The 19887-nt window shown below is 46.5% G+C and overlaps 1 protein-coding gene across 9 annotated transcripts in view; it reads left to right on the plus strand.

Annotated features, from left to right (window-relative positions):
- Window positions 1–19887, plus strand: part of COL14A1 (collagen type XIV alpha 1 chain) — a 232915-nt gene that overhangs the window by 190211 nt on the left and 22817 nt on the right. For all 9 annotated transcript variants that reach the window (XR_003038138.2, XR_001501879.2, XR_003038139.2 and 6 more), the window contains exons 43-45: window positions 10293–10328; window positions 11290–11356; window positions 13653–13841. Coding sequence is in view for 5 of the 9 variants with exons in the window: in XM_059874511.1 (XP_059730494.1) it covers window positions 10293–10328; window positions 11290–11356; window positions 13653–13841 (292 nt within the window). In the remaining 4 variants the exon portion in view is untranslated. The remainder of the gene's footprint in view (window positions 1–10292; window positions 10329–11289; window positions 11357–13652; window positions 13842–19887) is intronic.

Genomic DNA, 19887 nt, shown 5'->3' on the forward strand with positions numbered 1-19887 from the left:
AGAAGCAGACGAGCTTCGTGGGCCTGTCTCCTCGTCTGTAATATAAGGTGGCTGCACCACAGCCTCCAAAGCCACGCTTGGCACCTTCTGCGACCTGAAGTTGTTGCTTCTGGCGCAGGTGTTAGCCTTCCTATATGATGTGTGAGGCACTGAACCTGTATCCATAGACTAAAACAACTGAGACATGTCCATGTATGTACATTGCAGACGTGCTAAGAATTCATGGAACAGTGAAATCTGGAGGGTGAGGGTAGAAGTTGATGAATTAGATTTCTGCCTCCTGCTATACCAATTACCACAACCTCAAAACGACAGAAATCTCTTGTCTTACAGTTCTGTAGGTCAGAAGCCTGACGTCGTCTCAGTGGGTTTTAAAATCAAGGTGTCAGCGTTTCCTGTCTGGAGGTTCTAGGGGAGGATCTATTTCCTTGCCTTTTGTTGCTTCTAAAGACTTCCCGCTGTCCTTGGTTTGTGGCCACTTTGAAGTCAGCAATGTCGTCTCTCTGTTTACCTGTGACCACATCTGCTCTGAACACAGCCTGGAAGCTTTCTTCGCTTTGAATGACCTGTGTGATTCTGTTTGGGCCACCAGGGTAATCCTCGGTAATCTCCCCAGATTACTTCAAGGTTACTACGTCACACTTCATAATCTTTTTGCCACATAAAGTAATATGGGAAGAACCCCCTGGAGACAGGAATGGCTGCCCACTCCAGTGTTCTTGCCTGGGAAATCCCATGGACGGGGAGGCTGGCGGGCCCCAGTCCTTGAGGGTCACAGAGAGCTGGACAGGACTGAGCGACTGACAACATGTTCATAGACCCCAGGGATTGGAAATAGATGCTTCAGGGGCCTTTTTCTGCCTTCCTCATTGAGCGAGACCTAACAGAAACACTGGTTTTCATTCGGAAGGAAACCCTCTCTCTCTAGCCACCCAGGTAGTCACTCTGTATTCTTAAAAGCTCATTTCCATAAAGTTGTTTTGTCCTCGGGGTCCTGTTCTAGGCTGTCAGTCACACGGTACACGTGCAGGTACCCAACATACACCAGACAGAAGCACAGAAAATGCCTCCAGAGTTTAGCTAATACACCCTTTAACAGTCATCCTAAAAAGCCGTATACTTATTCCAACTGGAATGTAGTTACGTTGTCATTGTTCAAAACCTTTTTAGACCTTCTCTTTTCAAGTCAAGCTAGTGATGGGACACAGAAGAAGACTGGAGTGCTTTCTCCTTACATATCCTTTTTCGTTATCTCCGCTTTAGTCCACTTCCCTTAATGTGCTTGGGGAACAAGAGTTCCAGAAGACGTCTGCAGGGCTCAGAGAGCAAAGGGTTCTGGGTAAGAAAGTGTCAGAGACAGCGTATTAAATCTGTTTCTCAGAAAGTCATGAGAAATTTTAGGGTGTCAAAGGCTTTGAGACATCTTGAGGTGCAACAGAAACAAACAAACAAAAAAAACCCCTAACTGGTTTAAATTTGGTTGGAGAATAAACAAATGCATTTGTGCAGTGTCCCTTAATCCAAGTTGACTTGATCCTAATCCTAGGGGGATGGATAGGAAAGAAGAACAGGCCCTAGAGGGTGCTTGGCAGAGGATGGTGGGTGTGTGTGAGGGGACAGAATGACCCTGAAATGTAGAAAGTAAGGAAGGCCCCACCCTGCTAACCACCTGGCCTTTTGTAGCTCTGGAGCAGACTTTAAATATGGGCTTTAAATAAATTCAAAAACAGCAGTAATTTTTTCCTGGAAATAGAACACTTCTTGATATTCCCTTCAGTTGTTGTAAATCAGCAGAAAAGGGCCCTTGATGGTGGCATTTGTATCAGAGGCAGCACTGGTGTCTTCTCAAAGCCAGGGGCTCCCTGAAGCATCCAGCCCAGAGTTTCCTTGGGACGCTGTGTGGGGGAAGCCACGCACCTGCCTCCTGCCAGATGAGCTGCGCCTCACGGAGTGAAGCCTTGATTGATTTCCCGTGGATGGCTGTCTAGGAAGGCAGGAGGGAGAGACCAGGAGAGACACACTGCCCACTGAAAATAATTTGTTTCCTATAGTCAGTGCCAGGAAAAGGCTGGCTTTTACTCATGCTGCCTTCAGCTGCGGACTTCCCAGGGCAGAACATGCATTGCTGCTGGTGCTGTTGTAATTCCTACCCAAGGCCTAAGCTCAAGGTGCCACCCCTGCAGGAGAGCAGACAGTGAACAGCCTGTGCAAGAAGGGGCCCTGAATTTAGCTGGAAGTGAATACCGGCGGGTGGGCCAGCGTCACACTGTACCATGAGCTCTGCATCAGAAGTCAGGAGACCTGGGTTCTAGACGCCACCCTCACATGACCTTACCTGGCTGTGCGAGCCACACTGCATAAGCTTCTTTACCTACCTTCTCAGGATGTCAGTTTCCCAATTAATTCATTCAAAAATTTTTATTGAGTAGCTATGCTGGATCATTGAAAATGAAAGAGAGTTCCAGAAAAACATCTATTTCTGCTTTATTGATGATGCCAAAGCCTTTGACTGTGTGGATCACAGTAAACTGTGGAAAATTCTGAATGAGATGGGAATACAAGACCACCTGACCTGCCTCTTGAGAAACCTGTATACAGGTCAGGAAACAACAGTTAGAACTGGACATGGAACAACAGCCTGGTTCCAAATAAGAAAAAGAGTACGTCAAGGCTGTATATTGTCACCCTACTTATTTAACTCATATGCAGAGTACATCATGAGAAATGCTGGGCTGGAAGAAGCACAAGCTGGAATCAAGATTGCCAGGAGAAATATCAAGAACCTCAGATATGCGGATGACACCACCCTTATGGCAGAAAGCGAAGAAGAACTAAAGAGCTTCTTGATGAAAGTGAAAGAAGAGAGTGAAAAAGTTGGCTTAAAGCTCAACATTCAGAAAACTAAGATCATGGCATCCGGTCCCATCACTTCATGGCAAATAGATGGGGAAACAGTGAAAACAGTGGCTGACTTCAAAAATCACTGCAGATGGTGATTGCAACCATGAAATTACAAGACGCTTACTCCTTGGAAGGAAAGTTATGACCAACCTAGATAGCATATTCAAAAGCAGAGACATTACTTTGTCAACAAAGGTCCATCTAGTCAAGGCTATAGTTTTTTCAGTAGTCATGTATGGATGTCAGAGTTGGACTGTGAAGAAAGCTGAGTGCCGAAGAATTGATGCTTTTGAACTGTGGTGTTGAAGCCTCTTGAGAGTCCCTTGGACTGCAAGGAGATCCAACCAGTCCATCCTAAAGGAAATCAGTCCTGGGTGTTCATTGGAAGGACTGATGTCAAAGCTGAAACTCCAATACTCTGGCCACCTGATGCGAAGAGCTGATTTCATTTGAAAAGACCCTGATGCTGGAAAAGATTGAGGGCAGGAGGAGAAGAGAGCGACAGAGGATGAAGTGGCTGGATGGCATCACCGACTCGATATGAGTTTGAGTAAGCTCCAGGAGTTGGTTATTGACAGGGAGGCCTGGCGTGCTGTGGTTCATGGGGTCACAAGGAGTCGGACACCACTGAGCAACTGAACTGAACGATGTGGACAAGAGATGTGAAGGACAGGTAGGTGTCCATGAGGGACACAAAAGAGGACCAAGATACTTTTTTACATTCATGGACAATCTAGAGAGGATGATAATTTTGTTCAGTATATAAGAGGATATAACAAAAGGCAGAAAGTGGGAAATGCCTTACAGGAAAGGCCAGAAAGTTGTTATGAATTTCCGCTGAGGGAGACAGACAGGCAGGGATACAGAATCTACCCTGTCCCTGGAGTGGCGGGGTGGGGAGAACAGCTCCTGAGGAGGCAGCGTTTCAGTGGATCTTGAAAGATGGATGTGCTCTGCCCCCACTTAGACAGGAGGGTGGCCTCCTTCAGAGGGGGATTGTAATGAAACTAAGACGAGCTCAGGCGAGCCCCGTGCTGTCCGTTTTCGTATTGTTTAGCTCTCTCTCGCTTCATCACTGCTGCCACCACTTCACAGTCACCATCAGCTCTGAGAACTCTAATCTCAAGCCCTCTTCGTTTCTCTCAAAGATAGTCCCCAGACGCCCTAACGGGTCCCCTGACTCTGCCGCTGGGCTGATCCTTCCTCCAGTTGCCGAGAGAACTTCGTCGCGCAGCTCTTCCTGTTGCGTCACTTCCTGTCTTGAGTCTCCTCACTGGACCCCTGGCAGCGGTGGGTGGGGCCCCTGTGTTCCGCCGGGTGCAGGTGGTCCTTCGTTTGAATCCTTGCTTTCCCTCCAACGCGGCTCCCCAGACGCCCAGCTCGGAGCTGAGTCACCGCTTTACTGAAAGCTCTCCCAGTGTTCCTCATACCGTTTGGCACCGTGCGTGCCTTGCGGGGAGCGCTTCCATTTGTCTGGGTCGCTGCTTCTCCTTTCTCCCCCTGGGGAGCTCCTGATGGTTTCTCTCTAAAACTGTGCTCTTCCGGTATGAGGTCCCCCTCCCAGCCTTACCTCCTCGGGTGGGAGACTGCATTTCAACTGTCAACGTCCATCTCTCCACAAAAGGGAGAGTTTCTTGAGGGCAGATTTTTTTTTAAACCATACTCATGTTCTTTGTGACTCCTAGATCCCAGTTCAGCATCGCCAAGGGTACAGTAAGTCCATTCCGTACAAAGGAGTTCCATTCTGAGAGTGCCTCCATAAATCCAGTTTGTTCATGAGTCCAGCAAAGTCAGCCTAGGTACCCACCTGGCACAGTCAGCAGGATTACTGCACTGTGACAGCTTTACAGTACTTCTCACACAAACAGTACCGAAAAACACGATAAGTAAAGAAAACATGTTTAATCTTGCAGTACAGTTCCTGGCAAAGTGCAGTCATCCAGGACGACAGCTGGCACACGGGGCAGGCGTCAAGTGAGCAGGAGGGGGTACTGACCGGAGGGTGGGATACGGGCGAGCTGAGGGCATCAGCGTGGGTGGGGGCCATGTGCCCCACCCACACCTGCCACTGATGGAGCGCGGGTCTGCATCTTTGCAAGTTCACAGCTTGAAGGTTCGTGCGTAGGGGACTTATCCTGCTTAATAAGCGTTTGTTAAAACAAAGAGCAAAAGTGTGATTACATTCTAGTTAGGCTGGTACTCAGGTGAGTATGAGGAGATTAGTTTTACAGACTAAGGGTCAGGCATGGAAGCTCAGATATGCAGATGACACCACCCTTAAGGCAGAAAGTGAAGAGGAGCCAAAAAGCCTCTTGATGAAGGTGAAAGAGGAGAGTGAAAAAGTTGGCTTAAAGCTCAGCATTCAGAAAATGAAGATCATGGCATCTGGTCCCATCACTTCATGGGAAACAGATGGGGAAACAGTGTCAGAATTTATTTTTTTGGACTCCAAAATCACTGCAGATGGTGACTGCAGCCATGAAATTAAAAGACGCTTACTCCATGGAAGAAAAGTTATGACCAACCTAGATAGCATATTGAAAAGCAGAGACATTACTTTGCCAACAAAGGTCCATCTAGTCAAGGCTATGGTTTTTCCTGTGGTTATGTATGGATGTGAGAGTTGGACTGTGAAGAAGGCTGAGCACTGAAGAATTGATGCTTTTGAACTGTGGTGTTGGAGAAGACTCTTGAGAATCCCTTGGACTGCAAGGAGATCCAACCAGTCCATTCTGAAAGAGATCAGCCCTGGGATTTCTTTGGAAGGAATGATGCTAAAGCTGAAACTCCAGTACTTTGGCCACCTCATGCAAAGAGTTGACTCATTGGAAAAGACTCTGATGCTGGGAGGGATTGGGGGCAGGAGGAGAAGGGGATGACAGAGGATGAGATGGCTGGATGGCATCACTGACTCGTTGGATGTGAGTCTGAGTGAACTCCGGGAGTTGGTGATGGACAGGGAGGCCTGGCGTGCTGCGTTTCATGGGATCACAAAGAGTCGGACATGACTGAGCGACTGAACTGAGCTGAACTGATGGAAGCTCAACTCTTAGAGCTGAGCTAGGGGTGTTTTGATTTTAGTTAGCAAACACCTAATATTTGGGACTTGGACCATGAGATATTTCTTCTTTCCTTCAGCACTAAAATTCTATAAATCTATGAATGTAGCTACTGTATTTTCTTTTCTTTGCATTTCAAGTGTTCCTGAAATCAAAGGAAAATATGCCACTTTTTCTTGCCGACATCTACAGGGACTGTGTGTTTTCCATCAAAGCTTGTTTTGGTGGAGTTACGGACCTTCGTTCACTCAGGAATTTTGAGTTTGTTTTTCTTTTATTTTGCAAAACGAAAGATCAAAGGAAAGACATCAGAGAAGTTGGAATAAGAAAATAATTTCTTGTCGTTCAGATATGTTCACTAAGTGTACATATGTGGTTTCCTGGAGACCACCTTGCTGTGCCCTGCAGCTACTTAGTCACAAGCATTGGGAGGCTGAGTGTGAGGAATTTCGGGCCTCTTTAAACGCATCAGTCTCTGCACACCAGAGGCGCCGACACCTGATGCCATCCGTTTACCTTATCACTCAGGCTTGCACTGCCGTTTCTCTGTCCAAGTTTCAAATAGGAAGAGTTAACACATGATCGCTAGCAATGGAAACATTAAGAATATGTTGGTTCAGAAACAAAAAATATTCAAGATGAAATAGATTTTAAGAAATGACTCAAAGACTAATTCTGAATGACTGGAGTGAGATTTGGGAGATGTTTGTTTGCTTTTTAAATTACTGCATTAAGAAAAATATTACCTACACTGAAGTAGAAGATTCAGGCTAGCAAATGTGTTGAGCAGTGCTCTCTTTCCTGGCAGCAGTAGAGTGTACTGTGGAGGGCAAGGGTTCTGGAGCCCAGCTGAATGGATTCTGGTCCCAGATTTTCCATTTCTTATTGTGTGACCTTGGGCAATTTATTTATCCTCTCAATGCATCACTCTCCTTATATGTAAAAAGCAGAGACGTTACTTTGCCAATAAAGTCCGTCTAGTCAAGGCTATGGTTTTTCCAGTGGTCATGTATGCATGTGAGAGTTGGACTCTAAAGAAAGTTGAGTGCTGAAGAATTGATGTTTTGAAACTGTGGTGTTGGAGAAGACTCTTGAGAGTTCCTTGGACTACAAGGAGATCCAACCAGTCCATCCTAAAGGAGGTCAGTCCTGGGTGTTCACTGGAAGGATTGATGTTGAAGCTGAAACTCTAATACTTTGGCCACCTGATGCAAAGACCTGACTCATTGGAAAAGACCCCGATGCTGGGAGGGATTGAAGGCAGGAGGAGAAGGGGATGACAGAGGATGAGATGGTTGGATGGCACCACAGACTCAATGGACAGGAGTTTGAGTAAGCTCCAGGAGCTGGTGATGGACAGGGAGGCCTGGCGTGCTGCAGTCCATGGGGCGGCAAAGAGTCGGACACGACTGAGTGAGCAACAAGAAAATGGAAGTAGCATCTCACAGGGTTGTAAAGAGTAAATGAGCTTATCTTACAGGAGTCTTGCAGGGATTAAATGAGTTCACCTTACCAGGTGTTAGATGGCTTAAATGAATTAATGTGCTGAGATGTTTACCTGGCACATGGTAAAAGCAGCTTGAGTTTTAAACCACTAGTATCTACAAACAATTTCTTGGTTTATTAAAGATGAGGAACACATGCTAATTTTTGTTTGCTGATTTTTGGTTTTGTATTGCATCAAATGCTTGAAAATGAAGTAGGCAGCAGTCCTAGATGTATAATAAATATTTTAATTTAATATTGCACTTAGCTGAATATTCAAGTGACTCTTTTATGGAAAAAATGGGCTAGGTGGTTTTGGAAATATAAAGTAATATAAGTTATGGTCCCCAGCATTAGCGATCTTACCATCTACATAAAGAGAAGAGAAATCTTTGTGTTAACATTGTTAAATGGGGGCTTCCCAGGTGGCAGTATGGTAAAGAACCCATCTGCCAAACAGGAGAGATAGGAGACTTCACTAGGTTTGGAAGAGCCCTTGGAGGAGGAAATGGCAACCCACTCCAGTATTCTTGCCTGGAGAAGTCCATGGACAGAGGAGCCTGGCAGGCTACAGTCCACAGGGTCACAAAGAGTCTGACATGACTGAGCAACTGAGCATACACATGGTTAAATATATACAATAATAAAGATTTAGTATGAAATAGGTGGTCTTTGAATTGAGTATTGCATTAGAATATTGCTGATACTTGGTATATAAGATATTCTCTTAATACCTTTCTCACAAGTGTTCTGATATACTGACTAGACCAGGTCTGCGGGAATGAGAAGTTTTACTTTTGATAAGCAGACGATAGTGGAAGTTGAGGCCACGGATCAGTAACATGTCTTTGAAAGCGAGGACTCTGACTTTGTCACATGGATATCTAAGAGTCACCGGGTGACTCTGAATACAGGAAGAGCTGCTGTCGGTCCGAAGTCACTCAGCTTCCTGAACTGCATCCTGAACTGCATCAGGAGGACGAGACTCGTGGTTGTGCAGAGGATGAACTGAAGAGGAGGGTCTTTCGTTAGGGAAGCTGGCTTGAAGGAAGGTGCGAATGCCCTGGCGTGAGATGGTTGGGGCTGCAGCTGGGTAGTGGAACAGAGGGGTGGGTATGAGAGGAGCTGCGATGCTGAAGTGTGGGGGGCATTCCTCGGTGGGCCAGTGATGAAGACCCCGAGCTCCCACTGCAGGGGCTCGGATCCAGCCCCTGGTCAGGGAAGTAAGCTCTCAGGTGTCACAGGGGACGGCCAAGAGCAACACGAAACAAAACGTGTGAGTGTGTGAGAGACAGGCGTGCGGGAAGCAGGGGAAGGAAGGGGGACAGGGCGGGGGCGGGGCCTGGCTGCCGGCTCAGGGAGTGGGCGTGGCGCTCCTCGTCCTTCCGGAACTCCACCCTCGGAGACAGAGACGCGCGTTTGTCGCCTGAATCAGCCCCAGTACAAGTATTTACACCTCTGACAGCCGCAGACAGTACAGGTGAGGGCGTTTCATTTTTCCAGAAAGCCAGTTTACCTGCACACACTGGAATGAACACGGAATTCTCATTTTGGATGACTAACTGAATAGAGATTTTTGGAAAAGAGACTGATTTGAGACCTCTGAGATTATAGTAACAACTGGGGACAGCCTGACAGCGTGACAAATTCCATCTGTAAATGGCACTTACTATCCTTCTGGTAGAGGTTATAAAAAGTGTTGTTCAGTAAATCTATTACCCTGCCTTGGAGTTGAAACAAGAAGAAGAAAGTCTTCTGAAGACACGTGTTTTGCATTATACATGTAATTTCATTGCAGAAACACTTAAAAAAAAAAAAAAGGCCATTGTTTTTCAGCAAAAGTTTTTACAGATACGGTAAGGTTTCCTATGGGTCAAAGAGTAGCTAAGCCACAAAACAAAACAATAGTTCAGCTGGGACATTCACGTTAATACAGGCTCACATTACCAGGGAGAATCGGGGAGAAGGCCTCACGTGCTGTTAATCCCGAATGGAGTAGCAGGGTGAAGAGCTAGCATTTCACAGATTCCACCTTTCACTTGAGCTCTGAGGTTGGAAGATGTTTTCCTTTCTGTGAGAGATATGCTTTCAAAAATGAAAACCATGTCTCTTCGCAGCAGAGACGTGTGACATCGATTGCACAGCATCAGGAGAGAGAGGCGTTTCGTGTGAAAAGAGTGGATGATTTATCCAGTGACACTGTATTACAAGGCGGTATTGCTGCAGGACCCCAATTTTGTGTTCACGCGTACTGTGACTTTGCATGCAGAGACTGGGCGAGTAAAATGTTTAAAGTGTCTGTGGGACCACAGTGGAGGCCTGGACGCAGAGAAGAGACTGATGGACACGAGGGGCGGGAAGGGAGGAGAGAGCGGGGCAGACGGAGAGAGTCACACGGACGCTTACACTAGCATGTGTTAAACAGATCGCAGTGGGAAGTTGCTGTGTGACCCAGGGAACTCAAACCCGGTTCCGTAAATCCTGGAGGGCTGGGATGGGGAGGGAGGTGGGAGGCGCTTCAGGAGGGAGGGGACACATGTCTACCTTCGCCGCTTCATGTTGATGTATGGCAGAGACCAGCACAATATTATAAAGCAGTTATCCTTCAATTACAAATAAATAAATTTAAATAAATGGATAACCAACAAGGAAACACAACACAACACAGAGACGTTGCTGCTTGGCGGGATGACAGGCTGCTATTTGTTTATTCCTGTGGCTGCGTGTCTACTCTCGCTGCAGAATGATGAGCGCTAAGGAAAACCTCGTCGCACAATCAGAAAAGACGCGCCATCATTATGCTTGGCTGAGTGCAGCATCCTAACTCGACAATTTACTATTTTGCAGGGTGTCCCTGGAGCAAAGGGAGAGAGGGGAGAGAGGGTGAGTATCTCTTGGCTGCGTAGCTTTGTCCGGGAGCCTGGCGAGGGAGGGCGGTTCTCTGTCCGGGTCAGTCATCGCTTCACTACCCGCCCCCACCACCCCAGCTCACCCGACTGTGAGCACCTGACAAGCGGATCCACCCCACGGGCTGGAGGTCAGGCCAGCTGGCTTCTCGTTGCAGCTCTGCTAGTCCAGCTAGGTGATCTGAAGCATTTGTTTAGGGATGAAACAGAGAGGGTCACTCATTTAACTCACAGAGAGGGTTTAATGAAGACATTATACAGAGGATGGGAAAGGTTTCAGAGAAGTAAACGCTCTGCTCAAAACGCCAAGCGGTAGATCGCGGCTTGCGTGTTTCCGATATCTGCACCCAGGAAAACAATGACGTGCGGGGTCAGAGCACTGGCTGTGAGACCTAAAACAGGTTATTTCAGGGGCCTTTTCTCTCCTTTGAGAAACTGTGCCGCTGCTCAGATAATCGTGCAGTCTCTTCTGATAGACGCAGTGGTGACCTTGGGCTCACCCGATGACCTCGGTGAAAACTTGGTTTGTAAGTTTTTAACTCTATAAATGGATTTAGCATCTTTCCTCTGGTTGCTATTAGTATTCAATAAGCCACCGCTTGAGAAAGTGCCATATTTTATAAGCTCTAAAGAGTGATAAAGAAGGCATTAAATAATATATAGTTAATGGGTTTGTTTCAAACACTTAAATTTTTTAAGAATCTGGGACCGGAAGTGCGTACTTGAGCGTCTTCGTCTAACGCGGGCTCTCAGGAGCCTCGCACGGCGCGTGTGGGGTGCTCCCACCTTCCCCGTGTGCGCGGTGGGCCATCCTGCCTGTTGCTCGGCAGCGAAGGGCCCGGTTGCAACAGTGGGTCAAGTCCCAGCTCCCTCCTGGAGGTCCTGCCACGGGCTGGGCCGTGGTCGGTAGTCAGGGGTCTGCTTTTTCTCTCCTCCAGGGCGACCTTCAGTCTCAAGCCATGGTGAGAGCGGTGGCACGCCAGGTGTGCGAGCAGCTCATCCAGAGTAAGTGCGCTGTAGTCACCAATGTTCGCTGTTTCTCGGCCAAATGGAAATTCGCCTTTTGCACAAGTATAAACTCAGCGTTGTCTTGGTGCATACCCACTAGCTTTACAACTGGCCATCACTGACCCACCTGAGGTCACTGCCTCTTTAGATGTAATCTCATTACGGATTACCCTGGCCTTCTACAGCGATGATGCAGACGCAGATCCCTCTCTGCTGTTTGTCTGGAAGCTCCTGTTCGCTTGTATAGGTTTAACTTGACTTCCCAGATCAAATCTTCTATTCCTTCTTCATCTCTCCAAATAAATGAATCTTTTTCATCAAGTGCTAAGGACTTGAAAGCTGCCAAACTGAGGCAGCAGACCTGCCTCCCAATCTCCAGACTTAAATCAATCTCTCTTTCTTATCCTTTTCTTTGGTTAGCCCAAGGCCCTTCTCTGTAAGACTTATGCCATAAAAGACAAACACAGAAGCACACGCACACGCGGGTACAGGCCTCACGTGGCATTTGACGGGATCCTCGGGTCCACGCCGAAAACTGCACCGGAGCACACGTTACGTCACGCCTGTCCCATTTCCTCACCTTAAACCTGAACTTTCCCTCTATTTTAAATGCTCCCTCTATTTTAACTTTAGTGCGTTTTATGTTATATAGTACACTAGTGTGTGTGAGATATTTACAAGTAAAACTACTTAAATTTAATACCAAAATAAGAATCTCTGAAACCACAATTAATTACAGAAGGGAAACTGAACATTAAGTAGAATGCGTCTGCAGCTAACCTGTGTCTTGGATTATTTGTAGGTTTCTCATTGCAAGTATACAGTGTAAATGGGTACTGAATTGTTTTAAGGAAACCTAAGGGTTAAATCCTAATATGACTCATTGACCATAACATAAGGACTATATCACAATAGTTACTGTCTTATTCCACTTTGGAATAGAAATGTTATGCAGATATGTGATTGTTTGAAACGTGGCCTAACAATTGAGATTTCAAAATCCAGTTTTTCCCCTCAGGAATTGTCAGATTCCTGTGAATAATTTCTCGGAAACCAGCGGGGTTATACCAGAGCTGAAACAGGCCTGTAAAATGGGGAGGGCCTGCCTGTCAACGTCCTTGTCGGAGAAGAATACGGCAGAGACTGCATGTGGCCCCATGAGCACAGCTCAGCCTCCCCAGAGCCGTGTCTCTGTCATCCGAGCTTTATCTTTCCTCCCTTCAGCTCTGCCTCAGAGCTTGGTTACCACGTGGCTTATAATTCCTCACTTGCTCGGTTGTCTGGTTTTTCGTCCAGAGCTAATCAGAAGAATTATGCTAGGAAAGGTTGAACTGTGTGAGGCTCCAGTGATCACCTCTGGAGAAGTAGTGGAGGACGGCCCCTTTATCAGAGCAGGAAGCTGAAACAGCAGAGGCGGACACGTCTGCTCCTACGCTGACTTTCACGAATGTGCCTCCTGGCGGGCCCGCGTCAGCAGCCACCCAGTCCTAATGACAGTCCTGCTCCTAGGCTTAAGAAGGCATTGACTGTATCTTAGAAATCATCCCTCTAGAAATTGTTGCCATTCCTTATTAGGGTTGGATATTTAAAAAGGAATAAATAATAGTCATTTGGAAAATTCACTTCTGTAGGGAAATGTTGTCTACTGATGATTCTGGGAAAATGGGGAATTATGATATCAAATATTTTCTCAGTTTTTACTTGTAATTATTAACATCCATTCTTACAGGCTCAACTGAGTTAAGGGATAATGAGAGAAAGCCAAATTTAAAAAAATAATAAAGCTAGTGAGAGTTTCTGCAGCTGGGACTCAAGTAAAGGTTTCTGCAAAAAGGCTTGGCAATGAAGAGATGAGTTGAAACACAGCACTTGTCTGGGGATTTGTGAGCAAGAGGGTGGGGCAGGCTTTGTGGGTTAGGAAAGAAGACAAATCATTTGGGTGGAAATTGCTGGAGAAAAGGGGCTGCTGGGTGAGGGTTTAGGGGTCAGATAAATGTTGGGGGTAAAGGTAAAATTTATGACTTCTGCTCAGTGATACTTACTGAGATGCTGACGTGAGCTGTGGAATTCCAAATGCATGAGATGGAATTTGAACACAGTCCAGCTGCTAATATCATCCAAAGGGAAATGCAGGATCTTTTCATTTGGAAATAAACTTATTTCAGAGGGATGTGCCTCATGCCTTGGTGGGTGTCTAACAGAATTGTTCGGAGCCTTGACAAATAGTACATCCAGTTCTTCCATTGCATGTATGACCGTTCATCGGATGCTGTCTTTGTCCTTCCCGTCTCAGGTCACATGTCCAGGTACACGGCCATCCTTAACCAGATTCCCAGCCACTCGTCATCAGTGCGGACCATCCAGGGGCCTCCTGGAGAGCCTGGGAGGCCGGGCTCCCCGGGAACCCCTGGTGAGCAAGGACCCCCAGGTGCCCCGGGCTTCCCAGGAAATGCAGGTGTGCCCGGCTCACCAGGAGAGCGAGGTAAGAGGGCCGTGCCTCTTGCTGGGTGCGCTGACACGGGGGTAGCAGGGGAGCTCATGCAGGGACAGCATTCCGAAGAATGGACTAAATTAATTCTGCCCCATCTATTCTCCAGCTTCTTGTTTGTTTATCCCCAATATTGAGAAAGTTGAGTAAGCTACAACGTGTTTATTAATAAAGCTTGCATGCAGGAGGACCAGAACTCCCAATTAACCTCTAAGAAGCTTTTGAGCTAATGAGAGAAAGGTTTCCTCTCTGGATGGATGAATTAAAAAAACTATGCCCCAGCCAGGTAGAATTAGAAAATGCTTCATCTGGACAGATGTAGCGTCACACATATGTGTCAACTGAAACAATGAAAGAAGCACAACCTCACAGGGAGAGCTGTTTATCTGGCAGATCTGCTGAGGACTTAAGCCCCGGGCACAGCCCCTCAGGTTCATCTAGGGACGGCTCCAAACAGGGGAGGGAGGAGCCAGTTATACACACCAGGTTTGTTTTGGCAACGAAAGCCGGGTAGTGGGAGCATCAAAAGATGACTGTTAATTAAAGAAAAACAGGCATCTCAAACGAATGAATTTAGCACTTTTCTATGAATGTGAAGATGCAAGAGTCTGAGCTCACTGAAACCACTGCTTTGATGTGAACCTTGTCTCTCTTTGGCTCGTATTCTATCCTATCCCATCCCGCATTGCCCCAGCGTGCACTGTTGCGGCGGCTGTGGTAGCTGCTGGCCTGATGAGCGCAGCAGTGTTTGTTGATGTTGCCGGCGGCATTCTCTGTCCTCCTGTGTCATGGCAAGTAGAGAGCCCGCTTTCCAGGGCTGGTGCTTTTTTTGTGCAGTGCCCATACTAGGCAACAGTCAATAGCAGCCTCGAGGTAAGACGTGAGTCATATCAACTCAATGATTCAGATGTGCCTACAGAGACCATGCTGATTCTAAGCTTCAAATGAAATAGACATTTAATCTGTTTGTGGCTCATCTTCCTATAACATGAGGCGGTATTTTATTAATAGTTCTGTGGGTCAATGTTTAATTTTTTCTACTTAAGTTTCTTTCTAATAGAGATCCTCCTTAGCCTTTTCTTCCACCCTTTCCAGGTCTCAGCAGTATTGTGCAATATAGTAATGGACTCTTTTGATCGAATTTCACCCAGTTCTGTAATTGACCAAGATCTCTCACTCCAGAAGCAGATCAGATCAAAGAGATGTGGGAGAATGGGGTTCCCGATTAACCAAAAAGCGGCGATAGGAAGAGTTTCACACTTCCTAGGACACGGTTTTATAGAATGCAGATCCGGAGAAAAGCTGCCTAGTGAGACCTGCTGTATGAGTCATGTTGCTTTAATGAGATGGGGCGGATATACTCCTTTGCTCAAATGTGGGATGCAAGATGCAGATCACAGAGATAACATCTCATGTTGACTCTGGATCCATGCCGACAGGCCAGGTGCGTTTCTGCCTCCGCACTTTTGGACACTTCGTTCTTCCCACTTCTGGAAATGACCTTCCTTTTCCCTGTCTTATGTGTTTCTTACTCTTAGTTCGAGATTCAGCTTAACCCCTGTCACATGCATGAAGTTTCTGTTGATGGTTCTAGACCCACAGATATCGCCGCCCCCTGAATGCCATGCCCGTTTCAGCTGTCGTCACATGTTAGTGAACAGCGTGATTGCAGAAAGCAGGGGTCAGGTCTGAACTGCTCTGCAATAACAGGTCCTGGCTAGATCATCGTTGCTGTGATCGCAACCCAGTTCTGCTTTTCCTTTCCGAAAAGTTTCCCCGTGCCAGGGCACTAAATCAGTAGATGCAGAGAAGGACATAATTTCCTCACGGAATGCCAGCGATCTGGCAGCCGGGACGGTGGCCGTCTCTGTCAGCAGGATGCCCTCCAGGGTGTGGGTGATGGACCGGCTGTGACTCAGGGAGCACAGGGCCGGCACTGAGTCACTCGGCAAGGCACAGGTTGTCTTTCTTCTGTTTGGAAGTCCTGTCCTCGTTCTTGCCAGACTGTCTTTCCTGCTCTGCAAGAACCTGAGTGCTGGAAAGAGAGGAAACCTCGGCCGGGGTCCTCAAATAGCAGCCCAGACAACCCTTGAAATGTGAGTTTCTGCAATGGAATTTTCTGACACGTACGCGTATGTTCCTAAAGAGTGTGGTAAACACAGAGTCCTGAGTTTCACAAGCACACGTGGGTGCGGGTGGGCAGTCAGACAGCGAGCGGTGCTCTTTGAGACGAGGGAGGCGGCTCATCCTTTTATTTACTTCTCTGTTGCTTCTGGCTGAGCTGGGTCTTCGCTCCCACGGGGCCCGCTCTCTGGTTGGGGTGCGTGGGCTTCTCCTTGCGGCTCTCTTATCGTGGAGCGTGGGCTCCAGACTCACGGACTTCGGTTGTTGTGGCTCACGGCTCTAGAGCGCAGACTCTTCAGTTTGGGTCACTTCTCCGTGGCATGTGGGATCTTCCCTGATCAGGGACTGAGAGGCACGTTCTTCACCACTGGACCTCCAGGGAAGCCCGGGAAGCTGATGTTGGTTGATCACCAGCTGGGGGTGTGTGCTTTGGGGTGTAAGATTGGGGTTTATAGGCCAACATCCAGAGAACTCTTCATTCCCAGCAAAGTATTTCAATCCCATTGCAACTGGGATTTGTGGTTGCAAGGAGAACAATAATTTAAAAAAGGAATTTATTGAAGTTTTGTTGACTTAGCATATTTTGTTAGTTTCAGGTGTACTGCAAAGTGATTCATATTTTGATCTTAGCCTTGTGGTCCAAGTACTCGGGAAAGATTGGTACAGAAAAATGTCTGCCTTTCCACTAAATCAAAACAGTCACACTTCAAAACCAAAGCAATTTCAGCAATCTTTTCACCTTTGCGTTTTATATAAAAAAGAAGCATAAGAAGATATTGAGGTCCCAAGAGGCTGGAAGTCAGCCAGTGTTAGGGAAATGAAAAACAGGGATCATGTTTGAGATTTTTTTCTGTGTAAAATATGATTATCTCTATACACTAGAGTACTATTTTAAAGGACACTATATTATAAAGGGTAAAAATAAGTGTCATTTGTAGGCAGTTTACTTAGGCAAGTAATAAGCTACAAAAGGAAGACTAAAAGAAATGTGGATGTTGAAACTGGCACAGCATTGCATGGAACCTCTTTCTGCTGAGTCTTCATTAAAAAAAAAACACGACTCTTGTACATGCTGCTGCTGCTAAGTCGCTTCAGTCGTGTCCAACTCTGTGTGACCCTATGGACACCTACTATATTCAAAATGGATAAGCAGCAAGGACCTGTTGTAGAGCACATAGAACTCTACTTAATGTTGTGTTGCAGTCTGGATGGAAGAGGGTTGGGGAGAATGGATACATGTATATCCATGGCTGAGTCCCTTCTCTGTTCACCTAAATCTTCCACGACACTGTTAATTGGCTATACCCTAATACAAAATAAAAAGTTTAAAGTTTGAAAAAAAAATCATGACTCCATTGACTTTGGTTAGCTTTTCATCAGCAGTGCTCCATTCGATTTCTCTACTCTAATTTTTTGAAAAGTTTTCAAACTTTAAAGAATAATGCGCAAGAAGAAGTGCATTTTACGTCATGACACGGTGTGCATGTGCACATGCGGCATTCAGACTTCCATGACTGAGGCAAGCAGAAACACAACTTGCCCTTACTATTGTTTCCCGCTTTTTGTTTGTTAAAAGGCTGAAGGGCATCGTGGAGAACTCTCTTCAACACTCTAATAACCTATATGGGAAACGAATCTGAAAAAGAACGATACGTGTATACGTGTAACTAAGTCACTTTGCTGTGCACCTGAACCTCACACAGCATTGCAAGTCAGCGATGGGGCTTCCCTGGTGGCTCAGACGGTAAAGCGTCTGTCTGCAGTGCAGGAGACCCAGGTTCGATCCCTGGGTTGGGAAGATCCCCTGGAGAAGGAAATGGCAGCCCACTCCAGTAATCTTGCCTGGAAAATCCCATGGACCGCAGAGCCTGGTAGGCTACAGTCCATGGGGTCACAAAGAGTTGGACACGACTGAGCGACTTCACTTTCACGCAAGTCAACTATACTCCAATATAAATTTTTTTAAAAGGTTAAAGGGTACCTTTGGATTTTATGAGCTCAGCTTGAAACATATTGTGCTGGTTCAAGATCTTTGATTAACTCTCTTTTTATAATTGATGTATTATAGACACAGAATATGGAGAAGGCAATGGCAACCCACTCCAGTACTCTTGCCTGAAAAATCCCATGGGTGGAGGAGCCTGGTGGGCTGCAACCCATGGGGTTGCAAAGAGTCGGACACGACTGAGCAACTTCACTTTCACTTTTCACTTTCATGCATTGGAGAAGGAAGTGGCAACCCACTCCAGTGTTCTTGCCTGGAGAATCCCAGGGAGGGGGGAGCCTGGTGGGCTGCCGCCTATGGGGTCGCACAGAGTCGGACACGTCTGAAGTGACTTAGCAGCAGCAGCAGCAGTAGACAAAGAATATGCATTTTTAGAGAACAGAAATTACAAAATATTCCTTCTATATTAGCTAGATGAAGTGATGACCATTCATGACTTTGCTTATTACCTAATAGAAGACTGTACTTTCACTCCATCTAATTGTCTTCCTCGATCTTGTTAACTCTTTATCTCCTTTACCTTAAACAAAGTATTGTTGCTATTCAGTCACTCAGTTATGTCCAACTCTTTGCAACCCTATGGACTGCAGCACGCCAGGCCTCCCTGTCCATCACCAACTCCTGGAGTTCACCCAAACCCATGTCCATCGAGTTGGTGATGCCATCCAACCATCTCATCCTCTGTCGTCCCCTTCTCCTCCCGCCTTCAATCTTTCTCAGCATCAGGGTCTTTTCAAATGAGTCAGTTCTTTGCATCAGGTGGACAAAGTATTGGAGCTTCAACTTCAGGATCAGTTGTTCCAATGAGTATTCAGGACTGATTTCCTTTAGGATGGATTGGTTGGATCTCCTTGCAGTCCAAGGGACTCTCAAGAGTCTTCAACACCACAGTTCAAAGGCATCAATTCTTTGGCTCTCAGCCTTCTTTATGGTCTAACTCTCCCATCCATACATGACTACTGGAAAAACCACAGCTTTGACTAGACAGAACTTTGTCGGCAAGGAAATGTCTCTGCCTTTTTAATATGCTATCTAGGTTTGTCATAGTTTTTCTTCCAAGGAGCAAGCGTCTTTTAATTTCTTGGCTGCGGTCACCTTCTGCTGTGATTTTGGAGCCCAAGAAAATAAAGTCTGTCACTGTTTCCATTGTTTTCCCATCTATTTGCCATGAAGTGATGGGACCAGACGCCAAGAATTGGGTTGGCCAAAACGTTGGTTCGTGTGTTTCCTGTAAGCTGGCTCTAGGGCCACTTTTGTTGTCATTTTAGTCACTCAGTCGTGTCCGACTCTTTGCGACCCCATGGGATGCAGCCTGCCAGCCTCCTCTGTCCATGGGATTTTCCAGGCAAGAATACTGAAGGGCTGCCATCTCCTTCTCCAGGGGATCTTCCCAACCAGGGACTGAACCTGTCTCCTGCATTGGCAGGTGGGTTTTTACCACTGAGCCGCCAGGGAAGCCCCTAACTTCATTAGAAACAATTAGATTGTATTGTGATAGCTGTCATATCAGTGTGCATTTAAAAAGTTATCAAAATTGGTGAATTTTTGTGTAGCCATTTTAATATTGAACATGGAAGAAAAAGGCTACATTTTTGGCATATTCAGTTCAGTTCAGTTCAGTTTCTCGGTTGTGTCCGACTCTTTGCGACCCCATGGACAGCAGCACGCCAGGCCTCCCTGTCTATCACCAACTCCCGGAGCCCACCCAAACCCATGTCCATTGACTCGGTGATGACATCCAACCATCTCATCTGCTGTCGTCCCCTCTCCTCCTGCCCTCAATCTTTCCCAGCATCAGGGTCTTTTCAAATCACTCACTTCTTTGCATCAGGTGGCCAAAGTACTGGAGTTTCAGCTTCAGCATCAGTCCTTCCAATGAACACCCAGGACTGATCTCCTTTAGAATGGACT

Source organism: Bos taurus, chromosome 14 (assembly GCF_002263795.3).
Source record: "Bos taurus isolate L1 Dominette 01449 registration number 42190680 breed Hereford chromosome 14, ARS-UCD2.0, whole genome shotgun sequence".
Lineage (NCBI taxonomy): Eukaryota > Metazoa > Chordata > Mammalia > Artiodactyla > Bovidae > Bos > Bos taurus.